At 39.6% G+C, this 16,370-nt stretch overlaps 2 protein-coding genes across 2 annotated transcripts; both read right to left on the reverse strand.

The window, feature by feature from the left end:
* Window positions 1–132: 132 nt before the first annotated feature.
* On the reverse strand, window positions 133–1,380 carry LOC103702942 (chlorophyll a-b binding protein 4, chloroplastic-like). Its single transcript, XM_008785593.5, has 3 exons — window positions 1,013–1,380; window positions 493–911; window positions 133–411 (listed from the first exon to the last, which is right to left on the reverse strand). Exons 1-3 carry the CDS (start codon window positions 1,216–1,218, stop codon window positions 278–280), a joined length of 759 nt encoding a protein of 252 aa, XP_008783815.1. The 5' UTR covers window positions 1,219–1,380; the 3' UTR covers window positions 133–277.
* Window positions 1,381–6,760: 5,380 nt separating this feature from the next.
* On the reverse strand, window positions 6,761–9,128 carry LOC103702933 (expansin-A10). The gene is made up of 4 exons (XM_008785579.6): window positions 8,870–9,128; window positions 8,656–8,792; window positions 8,256–8,568; window positions 6,761–7,537 (listed from the first exon to the last, which is right to left on the reverse strand). Exons 2-4 carry the CDS (start codon window positions 8,786–8,788, stop codon window positions 7,231–7,233), a joined length of 753 nt encoding a protein of 250 aa, XP_008783801.2. The 5' UTR covers window positions 8,789–8,792; window positions 8,870–9,128; the 3' UTR covers window positions 6,761–7,230.
* Between the last annotated feature and the right edge of the window lie 7,242 nt (window positions 9,129–16,370).

The raw sequence follows: 16,370 nt of genomic DNA on the forward strand, positions 1-16,370 counted from the left end.
ATCAGTTTTTCCTCATTTCTTGATCAATGAATATCCACTGCAATCCTGTATTTGCTTCTTATTCTCTTAACTATAGTTTGTCATTTGAGAAGAACATCGAATAAATTTATCCTCAATAAGCGCAACTAAAGGTGAAAATAGAGAAGAAGATGTAGATGGCATTACAATAATATTCAATATCCCCTGTACATGGCAGTTTTTTTTTTCTTTTGTTTTACATAGTGGCCCTTCTGACTCAAAAAGGCCATCTTACCCTTCTGTTACACAAGACAAGAACCTAGCCCCGGAGTGTTTGAATAATGGTGTTGTGCCATGGGTCAGAAAGGTGTTGCAGGAGGTTGTCAAAGGGACCTTGACCAGTAACATTGTGCTGAATAATAAACCCCAGGAACGCCAGCATCGCCAATCTCCCTGCAGATCAGTCAACCCAGGACTTAGCAATCCACACTATAAAGAAAGCTTTTAATGGGTGCTTTGATGCTGAGAGGTTACCATTTGCGAGCTCCTTCTCCTTGGCCTCAACCGTGGGGTCGAAGTTGAGGGGGTTGAAGATTATGCCCCCAGGATAGCCTACCTCATTGGGTGGCAAGCTGTAGTTCTTGAAGATGGGGTCCTGGTTGACGCAGCCTGGGTTCTTGATGTCCTGCCACCTTCTGATCTCCACGTAGTGGAACAGGATGAATTCGATCACGAAGAGGGTGGAAGATGATGCGAAGTATTCAGCCTTGCCGGCGTCATACCACTTGGGCACGTTGATGATCCCGATCTTCGTGAAGACCTCCGGGAGGAGCATCCCGACGACGCCCAGCATCGCCCACCGGCTATTGACGAGCTCCGCCTGCACGTACCACTTCAGGTTCTCTGGATCCTCAGCTAGTCCAAGTGGGTCGAATCCATTGTCCCCGGGGAGGCTGCAACAAAAATTACAAGACAGCTTTGAGAAGATCGTTAACGGACCAAGTAACGGTAATGTTGGTCGAACTCGCAATTGGATTTGAGACATGGTATTGACCTGCCATTTAGGTAGGCAGGTGAAGGCAGGCCCGGGAGCCACTCGCCCTTCTTTGCCTCCACCTTGAGTGAGGTGGTGGTCTTGGAGCGTGCTGTTTTGGTGGCGAAGTCTCGGGCGAGTTTGCCGGAAGAGCCTGTGAGAAACCTGGCTTTTGATGCCTGGGGCCGGAAGACGGCAGCCGAAGCCTGAGTTGTGACCGTCGCCATCTTTCCGACCAACCGACCGATGAGTTCCGGCGAGGGATCAGAACTGCCTGATGATGGTGTTTTAGTCCCTCTTCATTCCTTTGTATTTCGCTGGAGAGGAAGCTTTGTGGTCTGGATTCATGGATAGGACGCACGGTTGATGGTATGAAGTTTGGGAGATCGAACGGGTAGGATCTGCATGGGTTTTAAGGGAGCCAATGAGAACTTTTGGTCCTTATCCCTTCTTATCTGAATGCAAGATCCCAAGTATTAGTTGAAGCCCTGCTATTGGCCAGAGAAAGCCTCGTGGGACAACTCTGATGGCGATTCCTCTTTCGATGCATAACAAGCGACTGACTGGTTCTGGTTGTTCTTGCTGAAGGGTTGGGCTAGAAAAATCTTGTGGGCCTACCAGTTCCGTGGCGTAATGCTATTGGTGGCAGATAATGGACGGCACTCAACCAGGAGGTGCAGCTAATTGTTGTCTAGGGTGTTCATGATCTGGTTTGGATGGTTGTGATCTTACGAACCCACAATGGGTTGGGATAAGGTAATCTGGCCTTAGAAGTCATGGTCCGGCCCAGCCCATGAAACATCCACAAGTTCCCAATTTTCTATTATTGCTAACCTGAGCCCAGCCCAGAAATTTTATGTTAACGTAGTCCGCAGAAAAAGATTAGGGTCAAGGTTTAGTAAACTGTATGGAAGTAGCCCAGTCTGCTAAGACGCTGGCCCAGTCCACCAAGCACCTGGGCTCTCCGGAAGCGGAATCCCCCGGCAAGCGTTCATCTCCTACGGGGACCGTTGAAGCCGAATCAGGTGTAAGCTATCAAGGTTTGAAAACACTGCATAACATAATCAAAAAAAGGAAACACTGTATAACTGCAATGAGAACCGCACATCATTTTTTTTGGAATTAGCTATGGTGCTTCTTAAAATCTTTGCAAGATAATTTTATAGGATTAGGGCTACGCTGGGATTAGGGCTCCATAAAAATTTCCCCTGATACCCACTAATAATCAGCGGTTAGGATGAGTCTCCACTTCTTAATAAAAATTAAAGTAAATTATAAAAACTTTTCTGAGATTAGGGGTAAATTATATTTACACCCAATAGTATGAAAACCTAGGCTTACTCCCTTGAGGTTTATTTTTATCCAATACTTTAGCCGATAATTTAATGGAATGCTAGTCAAAATCATTAACTTTTAATGGGACCCAAGTGCCACATTAGGAACAGTTTTAAAATGACAAATTATATTACAAAAAAACTCCTAAGGTTTATATTTATTACACTTATACCTAATATTTGTAAAACCTCCCGTTACACCCAGTTAAATTGATAGCATAAATGAAACCATTTATTGATTGTAAAAAATTAAAATTACCCCTATAAGAAAATAAAGCTCCTCTTTCACCATCCTGATTCTCCGATCTCTTTGAAATCTTCCATCTTTAAGAATCTTCTTCTCTTCAAGATTGAGTGGCTAGAATTTTTTTCTCGCTTCACCACCCCACCATGAGCGTTCCTTTCCAACGAGCGACGTACAACAAGCTTCCTTTCTAACCAGCATCCGATGATAAGCATATTTTCTGATTAGGTTTTGTTCTCGCTTCTTCGCCCAATATGTCATAGAGATCAGAGATGTTGGTGTATCATTTATTGATTATGAGTTCTACTTGTCCAATACGTATATATAATTCCTTACTATTGTCGTTGTGGATGAGGATTCCTATGTCTGTATATAAAATTATGATAGCTCTGGCAGCCTATAATCAAAAGGATCCAAATCCATACATGTGCGAAAACTCTTTTTTCTTGGAAGGTGCATCGATTATGTTTCCATAGTCTGGCTTGGACCATGAACAGACTGGCTTAAGCAACAAAACTTTTGATACTAGTTTCTTGCAACAAAAAATTTTAGACGCATCCACTTGCCTGAGAGATCTAGATTGCTTTTTTTTGGTACATAGCTCTTTTTGATAATTCATCAAGATCAAGCTTCAGACCCATGGCGACTTATGGTTGTTTTTCTTCTTGGATGGTTGTTATATTACTTTCAAAAGTATATTTTATTTCTAATCTCAAGAGGTTTTTTGTAATTTACTCACCAATCAGAGGTAGTTTTGACTTTTTACATGAGGTAAATGAATTTACTAACACCTTTAATTTAACTGAGTATAAGTGTAGATTTTACAAACTATTGGATGTAAGTGTAATAAATATACACTTTAAAGAATTTTTTTTGTAATTTACTCTAAAATTATAAAAAACATTGTAGCAATCTCCTAATTTTTTTTTATCGTTGCAAAAAAAAAACTTTTTCTTTTGAATCATAGATGAGCTCTTGATTGTTGGATTAAAGAACGGATATGACATACCTTCAACATGCATTGGATCATTTGATCGCTAGCACAAGATCAGCTGCATATTGTGCCTCAAGGTATGTGATCAAGTAAAGTTCATACATGCATTGTGGGAAAAAGCTGTGTGCATCATGGATCCACAGCACATGATGTGTGAGAGATCAAGAATTGCAGCACGTATAGAACCTGCCTACCAACTAAAACTGAAATGAAATCATATTGACTTCAGACTGGTAGAGAGAACAGCTTGTATGATAGGTTTCCAAGTGGTTCTTCGAGCCTTTGGAAGAAAACCTGTTGGCGGAATATATATGACTGTTTGATTCAAAGGATCATATCTGTCTTCCAAGTCTGAATTTGATTGCTATTGATGCTGCACCAACCATAGTGCTGATGCTTTGGCCTGTTTGTTTACTCATTTGTAATTAGACGGGATTCTTCTTTGAGTGGAAAAAAATTATTGTTAAGAAAAGACAGCCCTGAGAAAAAGAAAAATGAACAAAATGCTGCAAGCTATGCTGCTTGCCATGTTGTCAAAACTGTATTGCAATTTATATAGGCCAAATATTTAAGATAAGATTCGCTGGCATGACCATCTTAATAAATTTGGCTCGTGCTAATGCCCTTTTTCAAGGAAAAAAAAGTAGAAGAAGAAAAGAATTTATTGCCACGATCATTAGCATCAAATTAACATTTGAGAGTAGTAAGAAGACCAAACAATCTTGTCATTCAAAATAACTCATGGAATCCAAGTAAACAAGAGAAAGGGCAAAAATAACGAAGAAAGAAAGAAAGAAATCTTGAGGTAATCTCCCCCCCCCTCGTTTTTTTTTTTTTTGGAAAGATAGATGGCACTTTTTTGGTGGTTGTGAGCCCAGTTTCTTGGATATCTTCAGGACAGACAAACCAGTGGTCTTGAATGAATCAATCAAAGGTACTATTAGTTTTGATATTTCATCCCCTGCAAGATACTCGTGCAAATAATCAGAAGCTGGTACAGATGTTAGAAAGAAGGGTGCTTCCATCACCGCAAGTACCCACAAGCAGACGAGAAAAGAAGAGGCCAGGAAGGTCCCTTCCGGGCCCCTCTCCCTTCACAAGCTGCACCTTTTCAATTTTTTAGAAGTACTAGCAGTCCAATTGCATTGAAGGATCAAAGTACGTAAAGTGACCCAGAAGAAATACATCAAGAAACTTCATTAAAATTTTAACACACCCAAGGATCATTTCTTTACTTTTTACCATGAGAGAGAAATGGTAGGAATTTAACCTGCGTTCAGAATAAATTCCAACAGGGTCCAAAGCGGCAGCCTGGGTTAGACCGAGGAATCCATTATCCTCTTGGGAGGACCAAACAGAAGCGTTGCCTTCAATGGAGGCGGGGAAGCTTCCCGGAAGGCTACGTTTGAATGAACTTCGCTCCCTTGAAGGCCGTTCTTGTAACATTTCGAAGTGGTCACATCTCGTTAATAAAATTCTACAGCCGCCGTCCTTCGTCCAGTCCAATCGTACTCGTTACTGCATCTCTATAGCTCTGTTGGGTTTAATTTCGAAGACTGGATTAAGAATGTGAATACCAAAACTTTCACATATTAATTTATTCTGTCTATAAGTAATTTCTGGCTAGAAAACATAGCCCTGTTTACGGGAAACTAATTAAAGTTTAGGAATTACAAGCAAAACTCCTTCGAACTGTTTAAACTCATATTTATTTTATTTGGCGACCCTTCTTTTTGCTGTAACTATTTTTTTTTTAACTTTTTTTTCCTTTAAAGGAGATGCAAAGCTCCCATAAACTTCATTAAGAGAATAAAGGCGTACAGAAGGATTTGAGTGTGTTCAGCTGAAGCAAAAGCAGAAAAATAAAGCAGCATGGATTGAGAGAAGTTAAAAAGAAAAAAACAAGAAGAAAAACTACATCATGGGATGAAGTGTGAGATAGCTGTTTGTTTGTTTGTTTTTTTTTTTTTTTTTTTTTTTTGTAAAGATCATTAGGTGGTTCCTAAGGATCTTTTTTATTTTTTAATCAATAATTCTATCATTTCAATCAATTTAAGAAAATTGTCTGAAGAACTACACATATTAAATACTAGAAATAAACAACTCTCAAGTAAAAGTAAAAAAACAAAACATCCTATAGAACAGCAAAACCATTCGATAATGGTTCTAGGTGCAGCTGCTTATCTTTCATCAAATAATGCAACATCAGTGATATTGGAACTTAAATTTCTCATGTGAAGCAGTAGCATAATTTTTCATTCATTAAAAGAGCATGTACCTCTTTGCTAGCTAATTATTTATACATATTTCACATTCAGTCCAATGCAACTTAAACATGAAGTCCTAGAGAATATCATTCATTTCCCTGGCAGTTGATTAGTGCATTCTGTTATCTATGGATTCCGGGCTAACTACATCGGCCGGTTTTATTCCTGAGTGTTGATTGGATTAGACTAAGTACAGTCATGGGACCCACTAAAATGGTTCGAGGTTCCTGACACCAGCATTTTTGCACTTAAAACCTCGACAGGGATTTTAAATATATTGGCCATGGAATCCATAGGATAAGATAACAAAGGCACCATCAAAGTACTTTCTCACTCTAATAGCATAACCTCCCAGCAAAATTTTGAGGTAGGGGAGAAAATATCTTTTTCTGAACTGAGTTTATGGAAACATATCAAGCAAAAAAATTTGATTTTCTGAACTGATTTTTTTTTTTTTTTTTTTTTTGACGCATAGGTGGGATAATTTCACCAGATCAAACACCTCAAGAGATAACATCTCCCTCTAGTTTTCTTGTTTAGGGTTTTCGCGGCTTAGGAAAGGTTAAATTTTTTGGTCTGCTGTTTTATTCAGGAAATTCTCAAAAGAAGATTAATGTGATGATTACCAAGCAGAAACATCAAAACAGAGTGAAGGTAGCCAGTTGGTAATTCTTAATTACATTTGACACGGAAAATTTTATACTTTTATGATTTGAATGAGAATCATCTTATAATTAACTGACTAGAAAGTGTTGAACCCCACCTTGACTAGATCTGAAGTCTTCCACTTCTTAACAAGTCAGTTCTTTGGATCATGCTTATCAAAGCAGCCTTCTGAGAGTCATTGTAAATAGACCTTATGTATAATTAGACAGAGCGCTCCAAACAAGTGCAACTTGGAAATGATGAAGAGGTAGAACAAAAACATCATAAACACCAAAGAATCCACTTGCATTTCTTAAATATAAAATTTAAGATTACTCTCATTAACACGGCTCAGTATAACAGGTACATACTCAGCTAGAAGCTGATTACAATGACCACTTGTAAAACTTCAGCAAGCTTCCAGATAATGAAACACAAACACAATAAGATAAGTAAAAGGAACGATGCCTCAGAGCTCTTCCTATGTGCCTACTGGCGGGTGGTGAAGGCTCCACCTCTGCCATTCTTCCACACTCAACATGAGACAAAGGCCCGCAAAAAAGGCCTTTTGCAATGGAAGAAATCCCACAATCCAATTATATAATATGATAAGAAGGGCCACTCTTAAAATAGACGCTTCTCATCCTGTCCTTTTAGTATACACTACTAAGACACCAGATTACTCTCAATAAATAGACTTAGGACATATCAAATCCGTATAACCTACTACTACCATACCCCCAAGGACAGAGGGTTCAGCGGAATTGGCCACCAGCGAAGGTTTGGCCGAAGGACCAGCTAGCAGGAGCCGCATTGTAGGAGACCACCGAGCGGCCATCACTTGTGGTGACTTTGAAGGAGAGAGCCTGGCCATTGAGGTAGCTGTTGCTCTGCCAGTTCTGGCCCCAGTTCCTGGACATGGGCTGCCACCCAGTCCTGGACCCTTTGATGGACACTGCATGCACATCCCCAGCCCCTCCCACATTGGTGATGAGCACCAGGTTGAAGTAGGAGTGGCCATTGATGGTGAACCTGATTCCCCCCTTCTTCCTGCATGGAACCCTGCAATATAGACCAAAAAGAAGGGCCAAAAGAGAGATGCAAGACCTTAGTGCTCAGAAGGAACAAGTCGTAGGACCAAGCTAATGAAGGGAGGTTGAAGATAATGATAGAAGAAGACCTCACATGTGAAGAAAAGTAGAGTCACAGAATAGAAGCAGGAAAAGGAAAAAGAGAGGGCATGGTGACCCACAAGATTCTTATGGGCAGTATTGGTACTTTATAAAACATGAAGTAAAAACAAAATAAATGGCTACAGAATTTACTAAAGTAAATGAGGCCCTAACGTTTCCAACATAGAGCAGGGGTTTTTTTATTCCTTTTAATCACTAAATGACTGAAAGGAAAAAAAAAATAGTTATTGCTTCAAAAGGGGCAGATGAGTATTGTCAGTACTTAAGCTGACCATGATTAAAAAATGATTAGAAATCGTTTCCAGTCTTAATGAAGAATTTTAACAGAGCACATGGCTTTCTTTTCTTCCAGCCTACCTGAAAGAAGTTAGTTTATGGCTTCAAAAGGATCATATGAACATTAGCAACACAACAGAGTCCACAGAACCACATAGCATCCAAATAGAACAATAAAAGTATAAAAAAATTGCTGGCATGGTAGTAGTTGTTTCCTAAACGCAGGAACAGTATCACAAAGGAGAAGAAGATACGTGGTAGGACAAGAGAGAGAGAGAGAGAGAGATAAATGAAAGATCCAGTATAGGCACCTTCTGTAAGCAACAGGGACAATTCCAGCCCTATACTGAGCAATGCGCTGGAAGACAGGCTGAGAAAGGTCAAAGTGCTGCAGTGGAGCGTTGCACCACCCCCCAGCATCGTTAGGAAGGGCATTGTTAGGAGGGCAGAAGTTGGTGGCAGTGACCACAATGGAACCAGGAAGGCACCACCTGGAGTCATCCACACAACTTATCTCATAACAAGCCCCACAGCTCAGCCCATTGTTAAACAGGGCAGTGCTCAGGGCTGCAGTGCTAGTTCCATATCCCTGGCTGTACAAATTTCCATAGCCACAAGCCCCACCTACAAAGGATTAAATGAAAAAGGAAACACATTACATTCAATGGGAATGAAATAGTTCGAACCTGATGGATTACCACGTTGGCTTACCCATTGTCCCAGAAGCATCACCACCTCCATAGAAGGTGGCATGGGCTCTAGACCAACCCCATCCATGTCCATATCCATGGGCTGGAGAGAACAGTGGAAGGAGACTCAGCAAAAGAAAGCCAAGATAGGCCATCTGCCTGCGAAAACAGAGGTGGTGTTAAAGTTAAGCCGTTATAGCTATGCGGGAATCAAAGGAGGGAAGAGAGATGATTACTTGGAATGGAGTTTTGAGAAGAGGAAGAAGGTGGGGAAGACAGGTGTGGGGAGGGGGCAGGAGAGAATGGTTTGTGTTTTGAGGGAAAGGGAGGGAGGGTTTGGGGGGCAATAAATAGATGTTTGCAGAGTGAGGGCAGTCCTTTAACCCACATTTGCAACTGGCTCGGTGGGGACTGTTCTGGGTAAACAGGAGAGCTATGTGAAAGTGCTGGGAGTATTTTGATTTTGGAAGAACCATGTGAAGGCAAAGACTCAAGTAGACTTCCAAAACAAGGGACATTGTTCATAAAGGACTACTTAGGCAAGGAAGCAAGAGAGATGATGATGGTAATGAAGCTTTTTGAGGGACTGAAATGTCCTCAAGACATAATAGCATTAGCTTTAGCAGGAAGTGCCATATTTCTTTGTGACACAGCCTTCTCATTAAATACAATATCTGTGCTTGCAGGCCCACCTATCTGTGCTTTAGCATTAGCTTTTTAGCAGCCTCCCCCAGAGAAAAAGAAGACCATCCATCCCATTTATTATAAGCCTTCAAGTCCACCAGTTAACTCTCCAGTCAGGTGAATCCGAAAGAGCAGTAGACTCTAGCCTGCTGGTTGCAATGTGGAAATTAAAAGAACAAAGACCATGCGTTGCGACTCCCTCCTCTCCCAGAAATAACTTACTGCTATTGTGCAAGAACTTGTTCTCTAGTTCTCCTTTAATTCTATGATGTGGTCAGAGAACACCCGAATATTTTTCGGGTTACACTTATGATTATTCTTATTCCCCCACAAAAAATAAGAAAAAACAAAGGAAATCTTGATATAAGCATTTGCGTTTCCTATGCTCTCGACTCAGCTCAAAAGACAGCATGTATTGGTTGGTACCTACCATTAACAACTTCCAGCAAGTTTCCCGGTGCAGGTACGTTGTTTTCAGATGAGATCAAATCCAAGGATTAATGCACGAAAATTTTTACCAATGCATGTTTCCCATTGTTATGAGGATATAGGAATTACAAGATCTCACCAAGGATATATGTGCTTCTCCTTTCTGAGATATGTGGGATCATGAAAGTGACGAGAGGAGCTACTCGGCAGCCACTCGCGAAAAGAACACATGCAACCTGTTGGCCCTTTTCTGGTCTCCAAACACCTCTTGGCTCGTACCATTTTGTAGCTTACCACGAGCTTGTTCGATTACATTCGCAGATTCTTGCACACCAAATTTTTTTTTTTTTTTTTTTTTGCTAAAGACGAATTTTTATACAATACGTGTACGAATACATCCAATAAAATCAAAAAATACTAACTCACGGAGAGCCAGTGACAGCTTCCCCTCCCTCATCCAAAGGGTGTATCTTGAATGATGAGCCACGAAGGCAGCTACTCAATCGGCTGCCCCATTGGCTTCTCTAAATACATGCTTGGCCTGAACGGTCACCCCAACCCCACACATCATCTCTATATCCCGAACTAAGGGGTGGTCTGTGCCCTCGCCCCTCGGCCCCTTCTGGATCCAACTGATAACTGTAGCCGAGTTGCCCTTCAAAATAATCGAACCAGCCTGCAAAACCTGCCTCGCATATCGTACACACCAAAATCAATGAAAGAAAAACAATCAGAAGAAGTCTAGTGAAAGCAACAAGTAACCTACAAGCTGAGAACTCTACTTTATCCTGTCCACATCCATCGTAACTTTCAAGTGATGTTGCTAACTTTCACCATCCAGGGCTAAACGGCTTTCGCCTTGGCCCAAAGGACTAGCTAACTGCTCTGTAGCTCTACAGTGATTCAGACTTTGGTGGTAAAAAGAACAATTCTCCCCTCTTACTTGGACTAGATTAAGAAGGATAGGTTTTTCCTTTTCCTTTTTTTTTTTTTTTGGAAGAAAATGCGTTTCTTGGGGATGCACCACTCATTCAAAAGGCTCAGGTCTCAAATCATTTTAGATCAGGCATGGTGGGCTGTCACAGTGTGACGGTGGATTTATCAAAAAGAAAAAGGTGAAAGTTGCCACACATACAGGGAGGTTGTGGCCACTTGCAGTCCATCCTTTTTGTATCTTGGGAATTTAATGGACCGTGCTGTAACCACCTCCCCTTTTTTATCCATTTCCCTTTCCCAAGTTCTTATTTTGTGTGCTTTATAATGGACGCTTGATGCTTGTAATATGTTTTTGGATCTTTTCTTTTAAAAAAGCTTTCTTGCTGCCCTTTGCATTATATTCTTTGCTTCAGAATAAGTAGATAGGTTAACCAACATCTTATTCCATATGCAGGAAACTAAAAATGAGAGAGAGAGAGAGAGAGAGAGAGAGAGATGTCCTGTAATCTAAGCATTAGGGAAGTGATCTGGTCAAAGATTGGCGGACTTGCATGGTGTTCTTATATACAAAATGCCATATGCTGGTTATTTTATTTCAAGTCCTCTGGCCAATTGTAGCAACCCAAGATCTCACCTAAAATAGCTAGTCAAAAAGTATTTTTTAGGTTTCTTAGTTCTATATAAGTACCTAAAATCTCTTCGACAAATAACTGATGTGGGACTGAACACATGTCATGGGTCCTTACATACTTTTAAGCTCTGACATCCTCGTCGAGCTAAAGGTTTAAATCCATTGAAATCTAATCATAAGCACCACGATTGGCCCATAGTCAGCCCTAATACATCGATACCCTACTTGAAAACACTATTGAAGAATTATGAGATATCATATGATATATCACTCTTGAGGTGCTGAATTTTTATTGATATCTGATGTATATAAGTCTATTGTTTATTCGAGTACTATTAATAGTTAGTTTGTGATTTCATGTTGTATGTGACGATTTCTTGCTATTTTCAAACTTATATTATGGTATTGGTGTAGATGTGCGGGGATTCTTAGTGGACTGTAAAACTCACATCATCTCTCCTTTTTTTCAGAGTTGCAGGATGCATAATTTGGGATAGGTTGGGTACAAAATTCGAGTATCAGAGTTATCAGTTAGTTAATTATTTTTTTTTTTGATACCGATGAACATTTGAAGATTTTGTAACTGAACCAGTTTGATTATGTGGACACGATGAATTTATTTATTTAGGTTAATTGATTAATTGTAGAGTTATTAGATTTTTTGTTCATCTTTGGTCTTGCATGATCTTTAGGACACTGCTCTAGGGCTCATGCGAGCCGTGTTATGTGGTCGACCCAAATAATGGGTTCGGGGCGTGACACCAATCGTATAAAACTTTTCTATGATTGGATACATGTTTAAAGAGATTTAGTTTCGTCTGCATAGTTATATCATGGGACCGTACGTACTGGTTTCTTTAGTCTAGTTTCACTGGCTTCTATTGTAAGTTTCATACAATTAGCGCAAACTCTGCGGTTTTGTAAGAAGTCGAGTTTATTATTTGGTTCATCATCTCTTTATGAAGGTCATGATCAACACACAAGACTAATTAGGGTATGCTAGACTTGACTAGCTAGAAGGTTTTAAGCTAGGAAGGTAGATGTTGTAGTTATGTTAGCGAACAAAGCCTACTAATATTTACAACAAAAAAAAAAACAAAGCCTACTAATTAATGTTCCATGGAAAAGTTAAGATCATGGCTTTGAAATGGTATCATTTCACTCCACCAAATCTTGACAAGAAGAATCGATACATGATCTCTACATAAGAGAGTAAAAGAGGGCCATTCTTTGGGAAAGCATGGCTTGGCCTTGATTGGGGCTACATTGGCCTAATAGTATGTACTTTTTGAAAAGATGGGTGGGTCTCAACTTCCCAACTGCCACCCCTATGAGTTCAAGTTAGTAGTGACTAACCGTTTAATTTGGTGAAACACTATGGGCTATCATTTCAAGTAAAAATTTCAAATCTGCAATTCAAGCTTCCAGTAGAAATCCCTTCAACTCAAACTAATGGAAAAGCAAAGAGAATAAAGTGCGCCTCCCCAAAAACCCACCTCAACTGCAATGTGTGAGTTCGAAAGTTGCCAAGGGTAGAATCATAGGAAAAAGGATATGGCAATGGCCCAATTCGATTTTGAATGGAAAAGAATACCATATCATTTGCCGCAATGCGAAATCAATCATGTGATGATTACCTTAAAGCAAGGTAACTAAAAGGATAACGTATCCACTTCTTTTTTCGAATAATTTCTCTAACTTCAAATCTTAAATCATGAACTTCTTTTCCCTTCATCTTCTCCCAATGTGCTAGGTATCCTTCACTCATCTATTCAATCTAGAATGGGAGCAAGTGCATGTGTGCTAATTAAGTAAATGCAATGACTGAAGTTATTAGTCCAGGTATCTTGGTTCGTGAGGATTGTTCATCTCTTCCAGAGATTATAAGTTAAGAATGCTCTAAGGACTCGTTCGGTTCGCGAAATATTGTTTTTGAAAAGTTGATACCTGGAAAAGTAGTTTTTACATATTTGGTTGAACATGAAAAAATGACACATTGCAGAATAGCCTATATTTGATTGAGTAGCTACTTTTTTAAAAAAGTTATGTAAAGTACTGGTTATGCCTTTAATAAAAAAATTTACTCTATTCTATCTAAAAGCTTAAGAATATTTTTTAAAAAAAAATTACTCCAATTTCCAGCCAATAGAAATTAGATTTTTCATGTCTAATATGTTTTTTTAATAAAATATAAAAACCTTATTTCTATATAAAAACAACCAAACATGAGGCATTCATTAATTTTTCCATCGGCCACATTTTCCCTCCTCCTCTTCCTACAAACCAAAACGAGTCCTAAGATTCCCATAGTTTTACTTTAATCACTAATGGGACCAAAATAGGATAAAGGGGTATATCAAGGATAGATTTAGCTTTTTCTTTTCTATTTTTTCGGGCGGATCTTGGGGAGACGATGCGCTTCGACAAATTAAGGTAAAGATGATTCTCTACGCAAGGATGAATTCTGATCTTTTCGTAGAGTATAAGATTCCAATGGGGGACATGCCAAGCTAAAGACGCTCGCTAGATTTGACATGCATGACGGTCTACGTCGATGGGTAACATGGCTTGTAGTTTTACTTTAATCACAAAGTGCTTGTTTCATAAGCAAGAGAAGGCTTGTCACAAAGTGCAAGCCATGACAAAGTGCTCCTGGATCATGACTCAGTCCACGTAAAATTGTAGGACGAATTGGATGTGCACTTTTCTGTCCCATCTCACTCAACTTGATGTCAATTGTCATGTGAATCAGCACACAGACACATCGTATGACAAAGAAAAAAAAAGGGAAGCAAAAGTAATAAAATTCTAGATGAAATAGCAATTACTCTGTTTAAAATGATCTTCTAAACAAGCAAGTCAAGAAGGTTAGTGCTGAAAATATTGGAGTGATTGTTTTGATAGGATTCTCAGCCATCTTAGTAGAAGATCGGAAACGGCGAAGCATCTCCATGAACCGATAGTTAAAATGTCATTATGACTCACCGTGTCTCGAAGCATCATATTGGAAACTCAAAGCTGGAATCGCTGGGTAATGCGTGTTCCCTCTAAGAAGACTTGTACGTATATGACAACTGGTAAGTAATTGTCCTGCTTCAACACCCAAATCAAGTATCCAATCTTCACTATAAGCGTGCGTAATAGTTTCTTTGGTAATTGACACCTTGTGTATAGCTATAACAATCCAGAATCTTGTCCAAGAAGACTAACCGGAAGGTATTTTTTAGGCTTCTTAGTCCTATGTAAGTAGCCAACATCTCCTCGACGAATAACCAACGTAGGACTAAATCCGTACGAGTCCTCACATACTCCCCTCATTTAAGTCTCGACATTTTTATTAGGCTAAGAGTCCAGGTTCATTCAAATCTAATCACAAACACCACAATCGGCCTATGGTCAACCCCAATAAGCCTGTGCTATAGTATCTCCTAGTTCGCATGGGTTATATGTGAATGCCTGGCCCGTCTACTTGATTGACCTAAGCTTGGACCAAAACTAGTTGGTCGTGCATGCTCGGCACGTGATCAACCGAGGAAGACTCCTAAGGTCACTAGAGACGCTAAGGCTCCTCTATAAAAGGTACCCCCTTCCCTCTATAGCCCTCTACCAACGAACTTTAAATGATTTATTGATGCATATAAAAACTTATGCTTGATCCGTTAAGTTAGTAAAAAGATTACTTATTGAGTTGTATTGCTCACATATCTTTATTCTTTTCTTTTCAAACTAGTAGGATCGTTAGGATTGAAGGATAGAGATGAAGAATGATTCAGGCTTGGAATTCACGCTAGCAAGTTTAACAATTTTGTAGTAGAATTTTAGTTTTTTAATTGACTATGAAATTTGTAGTTAATGAATGACTTTTTGAATTTTGAGATTATGAATTTTGGGTATTTAAATTTGGATTTAGTTGCCCTGAACCTGCTCTTATTTATTTATTTAATGGATGATGGATTTGGATTATTTTGTTATATTTTTATTTGAAGTAGATTTGTTTACTAATTATGATTGTTGGCTTCGTATTATCGGGAGTAGTACCCCTCGATAGCATAGTCTATATTTCGAATTTGGGGTATGACACTATGGATCGGTGTGCTCTAATAGCATTTGTAACAATTCAAGACTTTACTTAAAAAAGCTATTTGGAAGATATTTTTTTGGGTTCTTTAGTAGTATATAAGTACCCAAAATATTTCTAACAAATAATCGATGCAGAATTAAACACATGTCCGCATGGGTTCTCACAATAGCACACCGCAAACAAAAAGAGAGCGATGTAATCTCAAGTCTTGGATGCCCGTATGCAGTAGGGCTTCTTCTAAATGAAACCACCAAGATATCAAAAGAACACAAAACTAACCCTAGGAAAAAAAGGTATCAAAAACATTTTCTCAAAAGGAAATGTCATTGGAAAACAGAGAGAGAGAGAGAGGGAGGACCGTGACAAGTAAAGCCATAAGTGCATGAACTTGGTAGGTCTTGACAGCAGATACGCTTCCATGTGGCCAATTGCATCCAGCTACTCACACCAACCTAACTCCTATTTGATATTGGTGGAGGAAAGGTGGCATGGTCTTGTGATAGAGATGTGATAAGGTAGGGATAGCGCGCATAGTCCAATTCAAACCCCACTTTAAATGAAAGCGGTAGTTTTCTCATTTTCTGTTCCTGACTCATTAATCCAGCCAATATAACCTTCTTTCTTTTTTCGTGTCAAAACGTTTCTCTTAATCATAAGATTTTGGTGATTCTTTCCCGTACTCAGAAAGCTTATGACATCTACAGCGTACCGTCCGAAGAGTTCTTTGCGCAGTGTGAACCGAGAAGAAAGTGTTTTACTTAGAAGACATTGGATACCAAACATGAGCCAAATAAGGTCCTATGGAAAGGGCGGAAATGTTTGAAAATAATCCGCGCGCAGGCAAAAGCCATGAAACGCGTGGAACCGCTGCTACTCGTCACCAAGCTAGTCCCGCTCCCACACCAAACATTAGATCGGATAGTATATCCCGTAGGTGAGAGCATCAATTCGCATGAGCTGGCTCCTTGTACCACCA

Source organism: Phoenix dactylifera, chromosome 7 (genome assembly GCF_051530095.1).
Source record: "Phoenix dactylifera cultivar Ajwa chromosome 7, Ajwa_hap1_PhDact_Kaust_v1.1, whole genome shotgun sequence".
NCBI classification, from domain to species: domain Eukaryota; kingdom Viridiplantae; phylum Streptophyta; class Magnoliopsida; order Arecales; family Arecaceae; genus Phoenix; species Phoenix dactylifera.